Source organism: Hippichthys cyanospilos, chromosome 13 (assembly GCF_059441005.1).
Source record: "Hippichthys cyanospilos isolate Australia breed blue-spotted pipefish chromosome 13, RoL_Hcya_1.0, whole genome shotgun sequence".
NCBI lineage: Eukaryota > Metazoa > Chordata > Actinopteri > Syngnathiformes > Syngnathidae > Hippichthys > Hippichthys cyanospilos.
The window spans coordinates 4,718,103-4,734,426 of NC_142381.1; the positions used below are offsets into that span (position 1 = coordinate 4,718,103).

Below are 16,324 nucleotides of genomic sequence, written 5' to 3' on the forward strand. Positions count from 1 at the left end.
AGAAAAAAAAAAAAAAAACACTAGTGTACTAGGACAATGGTTCTCAAATGGGGGTTACATGAAGACATGCATATTTTCCACTTTTCTCTCTCAAACACATCTGATTCATATGATTAGGATCATATTCAAGCTGCTGCAGAGGTTGCTGATGAGCTAATCATTTGAATCAGCTTTGTCGGGGGAGAAAAAATGTAAAACATAGAGGACATGGACGCTCAAGAGCCGGAATTGCCCATCTGTGCTTCCAGGAGTGTGTGAGATTTTAAAAACCAGGTGCGGTGCAGATATCAGAAAACCGTATTTATTGCCGTAACAGGAAAATTATACCAGTCAATGTTGAGTTATTTATACACCGGGGTGAGGATTTGACATGGCACGTCGGAGTGAAAAATACCCATTGCGATGAGTTAAAGCTACCAAGAAATGGGTTACAGGGTTGTCAGTATAGCTTAAAAATAATACTAATTTTACTACCACCATTTTCAAAGAACAAGACGTAGCAGCAACTTGGCCCTAGCTTGAAATAGCAGGTCCCCAACATATACCAGATGCCCTTGCTCATGCAGTGCAACCAAATGTTGCTGCCCTCATTGTCATCCACCCTCGCAGGGATTTTTTCCCAGATTCCATCCAGCAATGAATGATAAGATTGTTTTTCAATGAGCAACATTAAACCGTGTGTGTCAAAGTTAAAAAGATTGTTTGGGAGATGTTGAATCCTGCAGCAAGACAATATCTAAAAACAACAAAATCAGAAGGAAGAAACAGATGAGTTATATCAACCCAGAAAAGCACGGCAAAAAATGCTAATTTTTAGTGGTGATGTTTGATGCGGTTATAATAAGTGGAGGCTTTATAACTGCTGTAAATATCATTAAGTCTTATTCAAAATGTTACAATACTTTTACGTTACACAAACGTTTTGAGTCAGGTGATAATTAAAAGCCATTATTTATTGAAAGTGGTCCAGGTAGGCTCATCCACCACCTTTTTGTGTGCGTATTGTGTGTTTTTCTCATGATTGTGTGTTTTCTCTGTGCACTCTGGTTTACTCCCATGTTCCAAAAACTTTCATAGTAGTTTCAGTTTCAGTTTTTTGGTTTGCAGTCTGGTGAAGAGGAACATGTATGTCCTGAATGAATATGGAAGTCACACACAAATATTTCTTAACAATAACTAAGGATTGTTTTACATGATGTGGCGGGGTGTTTAGGTGTGAAATCGAGAGAGCGATGCACCCTTCCGAATGACTTTTATTTAATCCAAACCCCATAAATCAAGTCTTGTGAAAGACCAGCGATATTCCTTTAGCCTATCGTGGATAAATCATCACGCTGCGTTTTTGCTTCCTGTGTATGACAGGTTATCACTCTGGGAACAAATACTGAAAACAGGAGAGGATGATTGAATGAGAATGGTTCTTTCTGGGTGACATATCGGATGGCAGGTTAGATGATGGCGTAAAGTATACGTCATGGCAAAAAAAAAAAAGAAGCATGATTTAATGTTGGCTTTCATGTAAACCCAGGGGTGACCTGGCTGCCACCCCAGATGGTGCTGTCCATCTGCTCTGCCCTCTTCAGGATGTGCCCATCACACCCTCATAACTAGAGGCATTCACTAATTGATTTCAGGGGGGAGGTCTTCCCTCTTTCTCTTCTATTTCAGACGAAGACAGACAGCCTGCCAACAGCTAGTGCCCCCCCACCCCACACACATCCGCTAACACACGGCCGATGCTGTGCGCTGTCAACGCTAATTCAATTTGAGACGCAAGAGTGTGACTAACTGCAGACCTGCTGAGTGCTTTACCATATGCATCACACAATGCACACACACACATGCACACACACAAAGCTATAGCATTCCAATGGTGTTAGAATGATATTCATCTCAACATGTCAATTCAGCTGCACTTGGGTCAATGCATTTTGGAAGACACCATTAAGGCAATAAAATTAAGATTTACGGAGATTTCAATTTAAACCTCTAATAGTGCCAATGAAAAAAGGCTTTTTTTTTCTATTGCTTAAAAGGTATACATCTACACAGCATCCATCACAGTGTTGACACATTTTTCGTGATTAATGGGGGACCAAAACCCCCTGCAAAACATGACATCCGCAAAAGAATATTTGAACATGCGCCTGTACTCATGATAATGCAATTCAGATTAAAGGGATAGTGTGTATTTAGACCGTTTTGTTTTTGTTTTCTATTTTACGGACAGCAGGAAGTGCTGCATTTGCTGCATTTACCATTGTCCGTAGCTATAACAAACATGGCCGCCTCCGGAGAAGTGCCACCCCTCATTTAATATCACTTAATGATAAATAGACCTATGATTATGTTTAAAACATACTGTTGGTCATTAATAACGCATTCATTTGCAAGGTTTTTTTAAATTTGCAATCATTTCATTTACTCCTTTTTCATGAAAAAAAGCTTTAAATCTTACACACTGTCCCTTTAAGCAATGTGCAGCTAAACCTATTCTGGCAACTCTGACTTGACCAGAACTTCTCCGTAGAGAAAATAAAAAAACAATGTGGGCTGGCTTCTTGGCATGAGATATCCGAGCAGGCGAAGGGGTGAGGTGACGGTCAAATGGATGGATTAAAAGTGTAAAAAAAAGGGAATGGGTGGCAACTTGAAGTGTGTGTTTTTGACAGTGTGTGACAGTGTCCAAGGTTGTGAGTAGAAGAGGTGATGTGAGCTGGAGAAAGACGACGGATGGGGCCAGCTGGCCTGGCACGTGTGTGAGTGTGCTCAAGACAGTAAAACTAATTAAAAGCAGACTTAACACTTCTGACAGGAAGCGCTGGTCAAGAGGTGAGTGGAAACAGGGGAAACCCTTGAGCTCAAACGATTAGACACACTCATATAAGGAGCGGCGACAGCGGCTGATTTGTCACACAAGCCCATCAATATCTGAGTCGAACCAATCAGCTCTGTTTCCGGTGTTGGACCTGATCCCATCACGTATAATTGGATATTTCAAATTGGATGTTGGATGGACAAATGTTGACAAGCAAAGGGGGAAATAAGATCATGTATATTTTTGTGCAGGAAAAATGTATTCTAAATGACATGCAACTGACATGTGCCATAGTGTATAAACAACTTAATTTTCATGCATCCATCACTTTGAGACTTTTTTTTAATATAGATTCATAGAATTTTGTAATAACACATATTTAAAAGTTAATTTCTAGATGTTTGTTAAAAAGTTCATATTTTTCTTTGTAAAACGTTGGCCTTTTCATGACTATCATCACATGCGACTTTTGAGACTCACACATATCACTGAAACAAATTTGAAACTTTCCACCATATTAATTCACTGTAAAACATTCAAAGATACACCGCTATATTAATCATAATTAGCATCTTCTTATTTGTAGACATAGACAAAGACGGGTCATTCTCATGGCACTCGCATGTTCAGCGACACAAATATTTACTGTCCACGTGCATTTCGAGAAATATATGGCTTTTGCTGCTGGACCGCAATGTTTTATTATTTGTGTTTATTGTTTTGAGAAATACTGGTTCAAGTATGTTTTGCAAATTTCATTTGTGTGATTGAAAACAAGAAAATGACAACAACAAAAAAGTAGGCAAAAATTTTGGTTAAGATCCCAGACTATTTTTTTTAAAATAAATAAACAGAAAGCAGTCAATATACACTATACACTATATGCATAAAATAAATGAGTCATACATATAAATAGATAATATAACACTGTACAGATCCAAACCTGGTCAAAATTGATTGTGTTCAGAAAACTCATGTAACTCTGATTTCTGCATGTGATGTTAAATTACGACACATTAAAATATCTGTGCTTTCTTTAACTATGGAAGGACGCCAATTTTTAACCGGAAGCAATGCAAGTCTGGGCAAAACATTGATTGACAGTTGCGGTGAGCGGAAAATAGATATGTCTCTTGAGGACAAAAAGACTGGTGTGTGCAAAGTCACCCCAGCCACCTGACGCATCAAAGCAGCCTAAACGGCAGAATGGAGATTTGTTTCAGTTTGGGGCCACTGATGATGATTGTGGATGCAGTTAAGTGTGAGCTGATGATAATTAGGAAGGACAAAAAAAGGGTCAAAGGTGGCCGAGTGTCACTCTGGAGGACTCGCATCGACGACGGAGCTGCGGGTACGTTCATGTATAGATATTCGGGCTTGCTTTGATAGCACCTGTAATGGCTCCCATCTGAGTCCGGCCTGCCCCCTGAGATGTAGCGAATTACGTATGTGTGTAATAAGGCAATGGCATGCGAGCAGCAGAAGGCCGCTTCCTCTACAGGTGACACCTTTGACCTCTCATCTGTTCCCTGTTGGCAGAGTGGAAGGGGGAGGGTTTCAATGAAAAAAGGAAGACAAATGTTGATCTACATTCTTTAAGCAGTAGCATTAGAGCAGTGGAATGAGTTTCAAGCAAAGGCTTTTGCAAACACTTTAGAAACTGCTTAAATAAGGTTGCTGCCGCAGGGTAATAAATCAACAATCACGTGATCTAAATATAGAAATTTGACAGATGTCCTTGGTGTTATTTAAAATTCTTTTATATTTGTGTATTTTCATACCTTTCACAATATATTTCAAGGTTTTATTGTGCAACAACAATATACATAACCCCCAAAAACAATATTTAAAAGAATGCAAGAAATATATATTAACTGTGAAGGTTTTATTGTTTTTCGTATAATTTGAGTGACACTTCCACAGTTGCCAAGATGTAAACCTCTGTCCATTAACTACTGATGTTGCAGTTTCTCCATCACTGCTAACGCATAACAATAGATGATAATAGTAATGCTTTGTTAATTATACACTCCAAATTGTCCATAAGTGTTAACGTGAGGATATGGTTATTTATTTATCTGGGACTTGTGACTGGCTGGCGACCGTTCCAGGGTGTATCATGCATTTTGCTCAATGTTGGCAGACACGACAAGATAGGAAAGAGTGGATAGATGGATGTCTGGCTGACGTTTGAAAAAAAACAGTGTTATTTTGTCATTCATCCACTGGGTGTCACTTTTTACCTTGCCAGGCTTCGATTGCTTTGGTCTCCAAAATATTTGAAGTTTCTTCCTCAGCTTTTGAAGGGTGAAATCCACTTGCACACACTCCCAAACATAAATGTTCGAATCAGAGCCTGGTCACATTTTAACTTGGGACATTTTGTGTTTTGCTTTATTCGGTTTTTTCGAGAGGAAAACGGCTTTACTATATATTGTCATTGAAACGTTTTTTTTTTACAGAAAATGGTCGATATTTTTTCTCAAGAAATGGTCGATATTTTTTCTCAAGAAATGTCTTACTCTCCAGCAATGTTTCTCAAATAGTAGTGCTTTCTGTTTTAGACGAAGCTGTAATCTGTATGAACGCTGTAAAAAATAATTACCAGTTGTTGATTTATGTTGCTTTTTTTCTTTTGTTAATGTTAAAAGGGTTACAGTTTTAAGTAAACTTAAGTAAACTCCACAAAAAAAAAAAGCATTTGGACATCTGATACTCGGATACATCTGATATTCTTTGAAGCCAGCTATGTTTTTATTTTTATTATTACTGTATTTTTTTCTTTTTTTTTTAGCATTTATAGTATAAATTAAATAAAACAAAAATAGCAAAAAGTCCTCACGAACTACTGAATTCTTATCAAATGGTGTCCTATACTCATTCTATGTGGCTATCATTCCGTGATCAATTTTTGGTCTGAATTCATAGGTTCAAACACACAAAATTAGAGCTGATCTTTGTTTTTCCTCTTATTATTGGGACATCCGTATGGTTTGCATTGCACCATTATAGCATTCATAGACAGAAATATTTTGCAAGCTGGTGCTGCTTGCGACAGAAAATAGTGTCCATACTTGCCTATCAACGACTCTTTGTCACGGCTTAGCCTTAAGGGGCCAAGAAGGAGCAAATATGGCTGCCCCCAAGGCGTCTCTGACAGACAGCCTCAGCAAGGCCTCATAAGCTTGCCCTAATGAAGGCAGTGTAACCAAAATACGATTGGATGCCATATTTTTTCTGATAAATAATGTATATTTTCCCCTCTGAACTTAGAAGGTATACTTCAAGACCGTAAGGCCGCACATCATCACACGCCAGAGTCATTCTCCCTGTGGGTGGGCGGCCAAGAAGAGGAACCCTTTTGTGTGTGTCACAGCTTGTGCATGAGGGTATTCGGATAAAGTAGTAAAGTCAAAGTAATACTTGGGCAGTTTAAATGCCTGTTCAAATAAAGTAGTATGCTCAACGCACCAGTTATTTAAGCCGATCCACAACTCTCAGGTAAAGAATTATACTCGGGTATTTGTATGATCCGTTCCATAATCTGTTAAAGGGGCCTTACCATGAAAAGTCAAGTGTTATTTTCCTTCACTGATGGATTTCTTAACATTCCTTGCTTATTCGGCACTCTCACACCAGCCCTGCCCGAGCAAAAAAGTGTGACTTGAGAGAGAACTTATGATGACAGAAGAAGTTCATACCACCCTACACCGCCCCCGTACACCCTTTGCAAGAGTGAATACATGCCGACCTTATCCAAGTCTTTTTGTTTCGATAGGGTTCCAAAGTTGAGGAAGAGAGATTTTGCACTGAGTGCACAAATCTCTCGTGTGGTTTACAGTCTGTGGATATGATTCTCTTTTCTGTGGACGAATCTCTCGTGTGGATTGTCGCCTCTGGGTACAAATCTCTCCACTGTGCATGCATCTCTAACGTGTATTCACAGCTAGGGACCTCTCCTGGCAGAAACTAATATTGCAGTTTATATGAAAGAAGCCCTTCCTTTGAAAAAAAAAGCTTGTTTTTGAATAATAATAATAATAATAACAATAATAATAACAATAATAATAATGTACATTTATTTGCCTTGTGATTAAGGAGTAACTATAGCTTCATCTTTTAAGAGAAGCTGCTGGATGCCTCTGGTTTCCTCATCCTCATCAAACCGGTCACGATTTTGCATCTCGTGACCGCGCCTCCTACGTCACGACTGTTCTAGAAGTAGGCGCGCGTGTCCGAAGCAAACAAGTTCAGTCGAGGCTAAAAATAGTTTGTACGCGGAATCGCTAGGTTGTGGGGCACGTCTCGTGACGTAATCCATGCTCTCTTCTCTTGTGAAGGAGTAATTTGACATTTTCCACAAAGGTCTGCGCCATTTATCTCAATGTTGTCCCTTGTGTGTGTTTTGTCACTTGTTTGTGACGCACCAGCGGTATGAAACATCGTCCTCGCGGTTTGCTGAGACACTAAATGTTTTTTTTTTCTTTTTTTTCGAACGCACTAAAGTGCACCCAAGCAACCAACAAGGGCGCTGCACGGGCGCTTTTGGTCAATATTGGACTATATGAGGAGCTGATGCTATAATGATTAAAAAACGAAAATCATATTTTAGCTGAGAAAGGTCCGTGTGCTTACGTGCACTGGCCGAATTGGGTGGGATTAACGGATGGGTCAAGGAAGGGAGCAGCACGGATGACTCATAGCTGTATACTCAGCGTGGACACCGGATACCATTCTGTTTGTGGGCGAAGGGTGGGGGTGTTTTAAACTGTTTCCTTAAATTATTAGTTCAGCTGCCCTTTCAGTAGCGAAATGTGGAGCCACCTGCCCGGTACGAACTCAGTGACCTTAAATAAGGCATGTAGCCTACATCGCAGTGCTTTTACCAGTAAAAAAATATACTCGCATACATTTGCATTGTTTCTGTCCATGATTCTATACATGATTCAGTTCAGCTATTTTGGTGACGCCTGCATTAATACGCCTGCGACCTGCGTCGAATGCATGTAATCTTTCAGCTTCATCGCACGTGCGCGTGCACACACACACGCACGCACACTCAAAAACACTCCCCAGCCATAAGTGAATGACGGCAGGTCGCCATGGAAACTGCGTTACGCTCTGGGCACCGGGAGAAGAAAACAAGAGTGCGAGGACTGAGTGGAGTCTTCATTTCAGCACCAGGCGTCTCGTGGACAGCGCCCGCATGAAGCGCTGCATCCTCGCATGTCTGGTCAGGGACAGTGCCGCACGTTGAAGCAGCAGCAGAACCAGCAGCGAGCATCATCAACGTGGGTCCACACTTTCAGATCCAAAACAAGACTCTCAGACCAGATAGACGTGAGCCGAGTTTCCACGAGGTTGCTGCTAGAACAGGAGCCAGCCGCTCTGCCTCAGCAACAGGTAAGATCAGTCAGCACTATCAGGTTGGTTCAGTCATTTTCTGCTGCATGCATTTTTGATGTCAAGTTAACCTGAACCTCCCCAAGTTGCCACTGCTTCTAATCCGAATGCATCCCGAATGCATCTCACTTTTAACTAGTAATAAAGATGACATGATGGAATCAAACCAGAGAACTCTGGCTCACTTTGAGTGTTAGGTCATGATAGACTACAAAACCGTGTATTTGGTGTGTATCTACTGTGTCTATTCACTGTATGATAGTTACAACAACGACAGCAAAAAGTTAAAAAAATAATTCATTCAACTTCTGCAGAATAGTTTACTAGCCATTGGGTTCCGCTTGAGCTCCAGTAAAGTTAAGTGGAGAGGACACTATTTCTCAGTGTTTTATTTTAAATTGAGTTCTGTGTGTACCAAAGCCGAGCATTATGTGTGAGCAGAGCTGATACGCCTGGATGAGTCACTCGGGCTGCAAGTTTGCCGAAGTGTGCGATAGGAGAGAGAGAGACAAAGGGGCCAGCTGTATAGCAATTCTGCAATGGGGCTTTGCTTTCCAAAGATGTGATTTTATTGTTTTTATGGTCAGTGTCAACATCAATGATCATGTTTACTGCCTTTAATTGTGTGATTTTCCAGACCGAAGTTCTTTTTGGGAAGCATATACCTATTTCCCCTGATAAGCGCAGCCATTGCTTTTTGCCACTTAGAGTAGAAACAAGTTCTCTGTGATGTGAAGAAAATTGGTGGTTCATGTTTACTGAAACTGCCAGATTGATTGCAAGATTTATACAAAAGCCGCCTACTGTGGATTGCTTGTGATTGTTACGGACTCTGAAGTCTGACAAATGACTGTCAGAGTGCAACCCATTATTGTTCATTACTATCGCAGTTGTTTGCCTTGGAGTATTGACAAATCACAGCAATCAGCCGTATTCAGCTGTAGCAATAACTGACAAGTGCCGGTTGAAGCAAACAGTTAATCAGAATAGACTGCAGTGACGTTTTTTCCCAGTCAAACCCCATGCACTTGTTTACCGAAACACTTTACACGTGCCCTCGAGCACACGCTGAGTGTCAGGACACAGACTTAAACAAATGTAATTTGACTTATTGGAAAAAGGTGGGTAATTTTCCCAGAGTGACTGGTAAGTGTAAATATTGCAGTTCCATGCAGCATAACTGCTCATATTAACAAACAAACAAAGCAATCTGATCTCAACCCATGAACTAATTTGATCCAAAGGGATCATAGAAAACTTGGTTTTGTTCTTATGGAGCCAGGGCTTATGAATAGTAAAATATGCATATGGGCATACTGTGCGCACACGGACATGAAAACAGATGTGTGTCCTTAATTTGTGACGTTGGTGTGATTAATGAAGTCTGCTGGCGATGACTCATTCAGCTTAACCCTTGCACTGCTCGTGGAAACAACGAAATGATAAATACTTCGACTGTCCGAACCAATTATTAGTTTTGTGTTTGCCTTCATTTTCATGTATGCTAAGTATACATATCAAATAAACGCGGCATACAGCTTAATTCATATAATCTTTCAGGCTGAGAGGGAGTGTTAATAAAGTCCCCATTTCATTGGATACCGGCACAGTGCATTATGCATTTCAGATTCGATTATACCAGTGATTCTCTTCCCCTTAATTTGTTGTGATCAGGTTTCAGCAGAGAGGGATATTTATGCAAGGCAAAGCTTCATGAATGACCATATTTGTCAGTTTGTCAACACGGCAGTTAAATTAGCATGGTGGAAAAGCTGTCAGCCAAGCTGTGACAAGAAGACATCAGACTGGCAGGGTCCCTGTCTCGCTCCCTCTGTATGGATGAGTTGTGTGGGAGAGAGTAATTCACATTTTTGTTTAAATGCGTATAAACTCTCATGTTGCTTGTTTTCCATCTTTCAAGGCAGCAGCATGTCTGAAATCAAATCCACTCAGCGGTTCCACAGCCTGAAGCCAGAGCAAGTGGCAGTTCTCCATCAGGTTTTATCAGACATTGTTCCCATCCATGGCCGTGGGAACTTTCCAACGCTGGAGCTCCGTCCTCGGGACATCATCATTGCTGTACGGGCTAGCCTGCACAAGCAAGGCATCATCGTACGAGATGTGCGCCTAAACGGCTCCACGGCAAGCCATGTTCTGGTTCAAGACAATAGAATGAGCTACAAAGATCTGGATATTATCTTTGGGGTGGAGCTGCCCAGTCAGGAGGAGTTTCAGGTATGTCTTCACAGAAAAGAAAGAGCCACTGAAATAATGTGTGCTATTATTTCCATTTAGCAAAGTTTCTCTAGCGACTGTCTGTGTCAGACTGCGGTATTGATTCTTGTGCTTTTATTTTGACAGAAATAATTCCAATCTAAAATAATTCCATTACAATTTATTTCACAAGCAGGCTGAATTGGTTTTAATATTTGTAATTGAATTACGCCACAGTCTAATATTGCAAGCAATATTGCAGTCATTATTTACAGTGCTGGTCACAATTTTCCCTTTTCCCACAGGTGATCAAAGAGTCCGTGCTTGGTTGCTTACTGGACTGCCTCCCTGCAGGGGTCAACAGAGAGAGAATCAGTAGTGCGACAATGAAAGAGGCCTACGTTCAGAAGATGGTCAAAGTCTTTAATGAGCAGGACCGCTGGAGCCTCATCTCACTGTCAAACAACAGCGGCAAAAATCTGGAGCTCAAATTTGTAAGCATGCTGAGGAGACAGTTTGAGTTCAGCGTCGATTCCTTCCAAATCATTTTGGATCGTCTTCTCGAGTCCTACCTGCAGGAGTCGCAAACCAAGCATAATAACGTTACACTCAAGGACCAAGAGGGAGAGAATAAAGTCGCTTCTTCTCCCCTTAAGCAGGGCAATGCTGCAGGAAATGAAAAATCAACATTCAAAAACGTATCCCTTTTAGAGAAAGGAGCTAACATCACTTCCAACATTGAGCAGAAAGATGAGATCCATGGAAAAGAAAACAGAATGCAACCTACAAAACACGCCACACAGAAAGGAGATAAAGAAAAAACACCCACTGAGATAAAAGAGCACCACGGAAACCTTAATGAACCCAAAGTCCCTGAGCATGCATCTTTAAACGTGATCACAAATGAACCAACCACTGAGACCAATGAGGCTCAGTATGAACTCAAAGATGAGGCACAGTCCTCAAACTCAACTGACTGCGGAAAGCACTCGGGATTAGTATTTTTAAATCGCAGTGCACTTAGTGACAAACAGGAAGTACTAATGGAGAAAACCACACAGCCACGACAGACACAGTCTGTAAGACAGATCGAGAACTCTGACAGCAAAGAATCATCTGAGAATATAAGGGCCTCAAAGAGTTTAGGTGAGTGTATAAAAGATGAAACGCAATCCTTGAATGGCTCCCATATTGACACATCTTCACAAGTAAAAGCAGACAACATTTTAGACAATGAAACAGAGACTCAAATTGACATACTGAAAGATGAAGAGATTAAAGGAGACATTGAAAAAAGTCCATTATCAAAAGAATGTTTAACACCGGAAGAACAGAAAGACTGCAAACAGGTTGATGGCTGTGCCTCTCCCATCGCTGTCACACCGCTTCCAAACGACAACACTCAAGAAACACACAGCACACAGGTTGAAAGATCACCTGATACCACCGCACAAACTCAGGACACACTTGCACCACCCGGCCTTGTTAATGACAAAAAGGCATTTTGTCCTCTGTCTTGTAAAGTCTCCGAAAGACTTTCTCATATGGTGGTGCTAAAGCACTCGTCTCCAAAACCTCCCCGTAGAATGTGTAAGAAGGTTATCTCCAATCCTCACCCTGGCCCGACCTTTGAGAGCGACTCTATAGTCGATTCCAGTTTAGATCCAAACTCTTCCTCAAGTTCTGAATCTGAACTTAATGAAAATCTGAGACCTGAGCCCAGTATTGTTTCGACGACAGGTTCAGAACCCACGAGAGTCCCTACGCCTGAGGGCAAACCAAACAATGACCTTTCGGAGTTTCCTTCCACACCTGATCCTGCCCCTGATTCCATTTCTATTCTACCTCTTGATTCGGAGTCTTCTCAGTTAATCACAGAGTGTTTGCATGTGCCGGAGGTTCAAAGCCAGACAGGGGGCTCACAATCGGCTGAGAAAAAGCAGGCTGCTCTGCAACTGAAACAAACAGACACTCCCGAAAGCGTGGACTCACTAGTTTCCCACGCTGAATCTTGCTCATTTGCCGCACATACCTCAGAAGTTGAAACCAATGAGGAGGAGGAGAACAACTTAGACGAGCCAAAAGGCAGCAGTGAAGAGACCTCACCCAAACAAAGGACCCCTCCCCCCCAAACACCTTCCCCCTCTCACAGTATGACCCCCCTCATTTCATGTCTTGCGCCTCCTGTACTCAGTTTCTCACCTCCCTGCTTCCCCCCTTCGCCCCCAAGCCTCAGCCCTTCACCGTGCGTGACCCCCCCCTCCAACAGCCTCTCGTCTTTAATGCTGCACACCGGCAGCACTGCGACCAGTTACAGCTCTCCGTCTCCGGGCTTCAGCCCCACATCGTCCGGCATCAGCTCACCTCCTTACCTCACCCCTCCTATGCTCAGTCTCAGCCCTCCCCCTGTCAGTCCAACTCCTCCTTCCCCATGTCTCAGCCCTCCCCTCATCTGCTTCACTCCTCCATTGGCATCAGACGATCCCGTGTTTGAGATGTCCCCAGACGCGGGGCCTTTGACGGACAACTCAGACAGTGATGAACAGATTGCAGAGGCAGCTACAATGCTCCAAGTTCCCAACAAAATAGATCCCACTTATGTTTCTTTGTTGACCCAGGTTCCAGAGCCTGTCTCTTTTCCCATCACTCTCCCAAGCGCAACCTCACATGCACTGCCCCAATCTCAGTGCAGAGACCCAAGTGAGTCTGCCCCTCCAAACACAGATCGCTCTGTTTCTGAGAACAAAGAGGCTCCAAAAACAACCGCAGACATGTCTGAACAGAGAACCGCTCCGCAGGATGCAGAATGTGTCCCCGCTGTGGAGGTCCTAGCTGAGAGCATGTATGGTGACTTTGAGGCCGCCATGGACCACCTGCGCTACCGCTTGATCGCAACAAGGAATCCTGAGGAGATTCGAGGTGGCGGCTTGTTGAAATACAGCAACCTACTGGTCAGGGACTATCGACCGGCCAGTGAAACTCAAATAAAGACGCTGGAGCGTTACATGTGCTCACGCTTTTTCATTGATTTTCCTGACGTGCAGGAGCAACAGAGGAAGATCCTGTCTTACTTGAAGAATCACTTCATCGGTGAGGAGAGAAGCAAGTATCAGTACCTAATGACACTGCGCCGCGTGGTTGATGACAGCACAGTGTGCCTGATGGGCCACGAGAGGCGCCAGACTCTTAACATGATTACGGTGCTGGCACTGAAAGTTTTAGGGGAGCAGAACATTATCCCCAACACAGATCATGTCACATGCTTCTATCAGCCTGCTCCATACCTTGCAGAGCCCAATACCACATATCTGACGGAACCCAGTTACTGCAGCTACTACATACCCCAAGGGGGATCAACTCTCCTTTACCAACCATACCCTTTGCACATGCACACACAAACAGGACTGGTTTAACGGTAAAGGAAACATCTGCCTCGCCGAGAGCTAAGAGCTGGAGTTTGAAAATATGTTTTTTCTGCGAACAGACTTCGGTGCGTGCAGAGGACTGTACTTCCATTTGTATTGTAAAGTTGAAAAAAAATCATTACAAATGATTTGGAAGACAAAAACAAAATATATATACGGTATTGTTCCCGAAAATGCTGTGCATCAATGAGTCAAAACCCTTTGGCATCCCCGGGACCAAAGATGAAGTTTTGACCTTCACGGACATGCAAATGTACTTCCAGGTTCTTGGATTCCCATGTATTCTTCTCTTGTTCTTACTGTAATGTTCTTACTGGGTTTTGTTTAGAATGTGGACCTTGCCTGTGATTATTATCGTGCATGGACAACATGGTACTGTTCTCTCACTGCCAAATGCTGTGTTGACTATGTTCCCAAGATGGTTTAGTGTATCTTTGGTTATCACTTACTGAAGAGTTCATTTTGAAGACATACACAAAGATGGATTATCGGTTTGTGAAGTGGTGTATTTAAATGACATGCATGCACACATATGAACACACATATACATATTGGAAAATGTATAGGGTCAGATCATGCATGAGCAACTGGATTTACCATACATATATGACACAATGCAAAGGCTTTTAAATGAACAGAAATATTTATATTTTTGCAAGACTTTCCAAGATGCTACTCAACAGTCATTCAACTGGTGTTCACATTTTCTTTGTAATAGGCGGTGCAGCATATTGGTTGCAGTATGTTGTGTGTGAATACAATTGATTGTTTTCAGGTAAACTGTGCGAAAATGTGCTGGATTCCTTTTTGTTGTAAAGTCCTTTATGTAGTCATGTGGTGCATTTCATCTCTACGAAGGTGGTCGGATTATAACCATCTTTGGGTAATTTCTAAGTATAGGTGAAGTAGAAACAACTGCCTTTGAACTACCTACTCTCTCTTCTCAGAATTAATCAGCACTCACCTTCTACATGGTATACTTCCATAACGATTTGAATCCAGTTTGCTTCTACTTTAAAGCAACAGAAACTGTGACCAAAGATGGTTGGGCAGGGAACTCAAGTGCCTAATCGAAAGAAATGAGTCTTTATCTTAATGCAGTGGGGGTGTTCATGGGGTGGGCCAAGACCTGAGTTGTAGTTTTCGTGTTTAATCGTTCACCCCTGTCACTGCTGCTTGTTTTGATGTCTTCTTTAATGTATTCATTTGATGTAATTTATTCATGTACATTTTCATAAATAAAGGGGAACTTTAAAAAAGTGTAATTCATGAGTTGTATCAGTAGCCCAGCCACACTTAAATTGCTAAAAAGCTGCATTATGCCCTCTATATTATATATATATATATATATATATATATATATATATATATATATATATATATATACATATACATACACACACACACAAAAGAAATGTATTTATTTAAAATTAATTAATCTATAATATATAATATTAGACCTCAATGAAACCATAAACAAATGTAAATGGCAGCACGATGGCAGACTGATAACAGAAGATCAGAGGTTCTAGATTTAAAAATACATTCCATGGGTTCATGTTCCTCTATGGAGTTTGCATGTTCGCCTCGTCCCTGTGTAGGTTTTCTCCAGATACTCCACTTTCCTTCCGCAGTCCAATAACTTTCAGTGTAGGTATGTTGGACACTGTAAATTGTCCTTATGTGTGTACAAATGGTTGTCTGCCTTTGTCTGCCCTGTGATTAGCTTGTGACCAGCCTGCTGCCCGAAGCCAGTTGGGGCTCCATCAAGATGATGGATGGATAATGCCGCTCATGTCTTGTGCACATCGTGAAACGTCAACCGTTAGAGGCTAGCTCCCCATGCTGGCACTATTAATCATATCATGGGCACAGAGTGGGAATGCCTTCAGGGGCTCGTATGTGATCATGGGTTGGTTCTTTCACACACCTTCTATTAAGTCCCGACATAAGCTCACACTAGGCAGCGTGTGTCTGGGAGAGAGAAGACGCGTGTGATCTTTGAGGCTCTGTATCAGCATCTCGCAGACCTCTGAGCCACTCTTGTCCACTCGGGGTTTCCATAGAGACAGGGACAGACAGCCTGTTGGGTGCATGAGAGCATGACGTAGGCCAGGGAAGACCCACACAGCAAGCGGGCGGGTGGTGGCAAGGGGGATGTGAAAAGAAACAAAAGAAAAAGACGCTGGTGAAATAAAAGGATCAAGATAGTGGACGGGTGACTAGAAGAGAAAACGGAGTTGAGAAGGCAACAAGAAGACAAGGTCAGTGAGTGTAGAGGGGGAGATAAAGCAAGAGGTGGGTGGAACAGAGGAGTTGATGAGGAAAGCGTGGGAGGCTGTCAGGCCTTCAGTCACAAGGGAGTCACCGTGAAGTGGCTGCAGTGACGCCAGCAGTGATGTCAGAGCAGAACACACAAACACGCACACACACACACAGCTGTACGCGCATCAATTTTCCTAAT

The 16,324-nt window shown here is 42.1% G+C and overlaps 1 protein-coding gene across 1 annotated transcript; it reads left to right on the plus strand.

Moving 5' to 3' along the window:
* Positions 1 to 7,990: 7,990 nt before the first annotated feature.
* tent5d (terminal nucleotidyltransferase 5D) lies at positions 7,991 to 15,110 on the plus strand. The gene is made up of 3 exons (XM_088432200.1): positions 7,991 to 8,221; positions 10,143 to 10,456; positions 10,741 to 15,110. Exons 2-3 carry the CDS (start codon positions 10,151 to 10,153, stop codon positions 13,846 to 13,848), a joined length of 3,414 nt encoding a protein of 1,137 aa, XP_088288326.1. The 5' UTR covers positions 7,991 to 8,221; positions 10,143 to 10,150; the 3' UTR covers positions 13,849 to 15,110.
* The last annotated feature ends 1,214 nt before the right edge of the window (positions 15,111 to 16,324 follow it).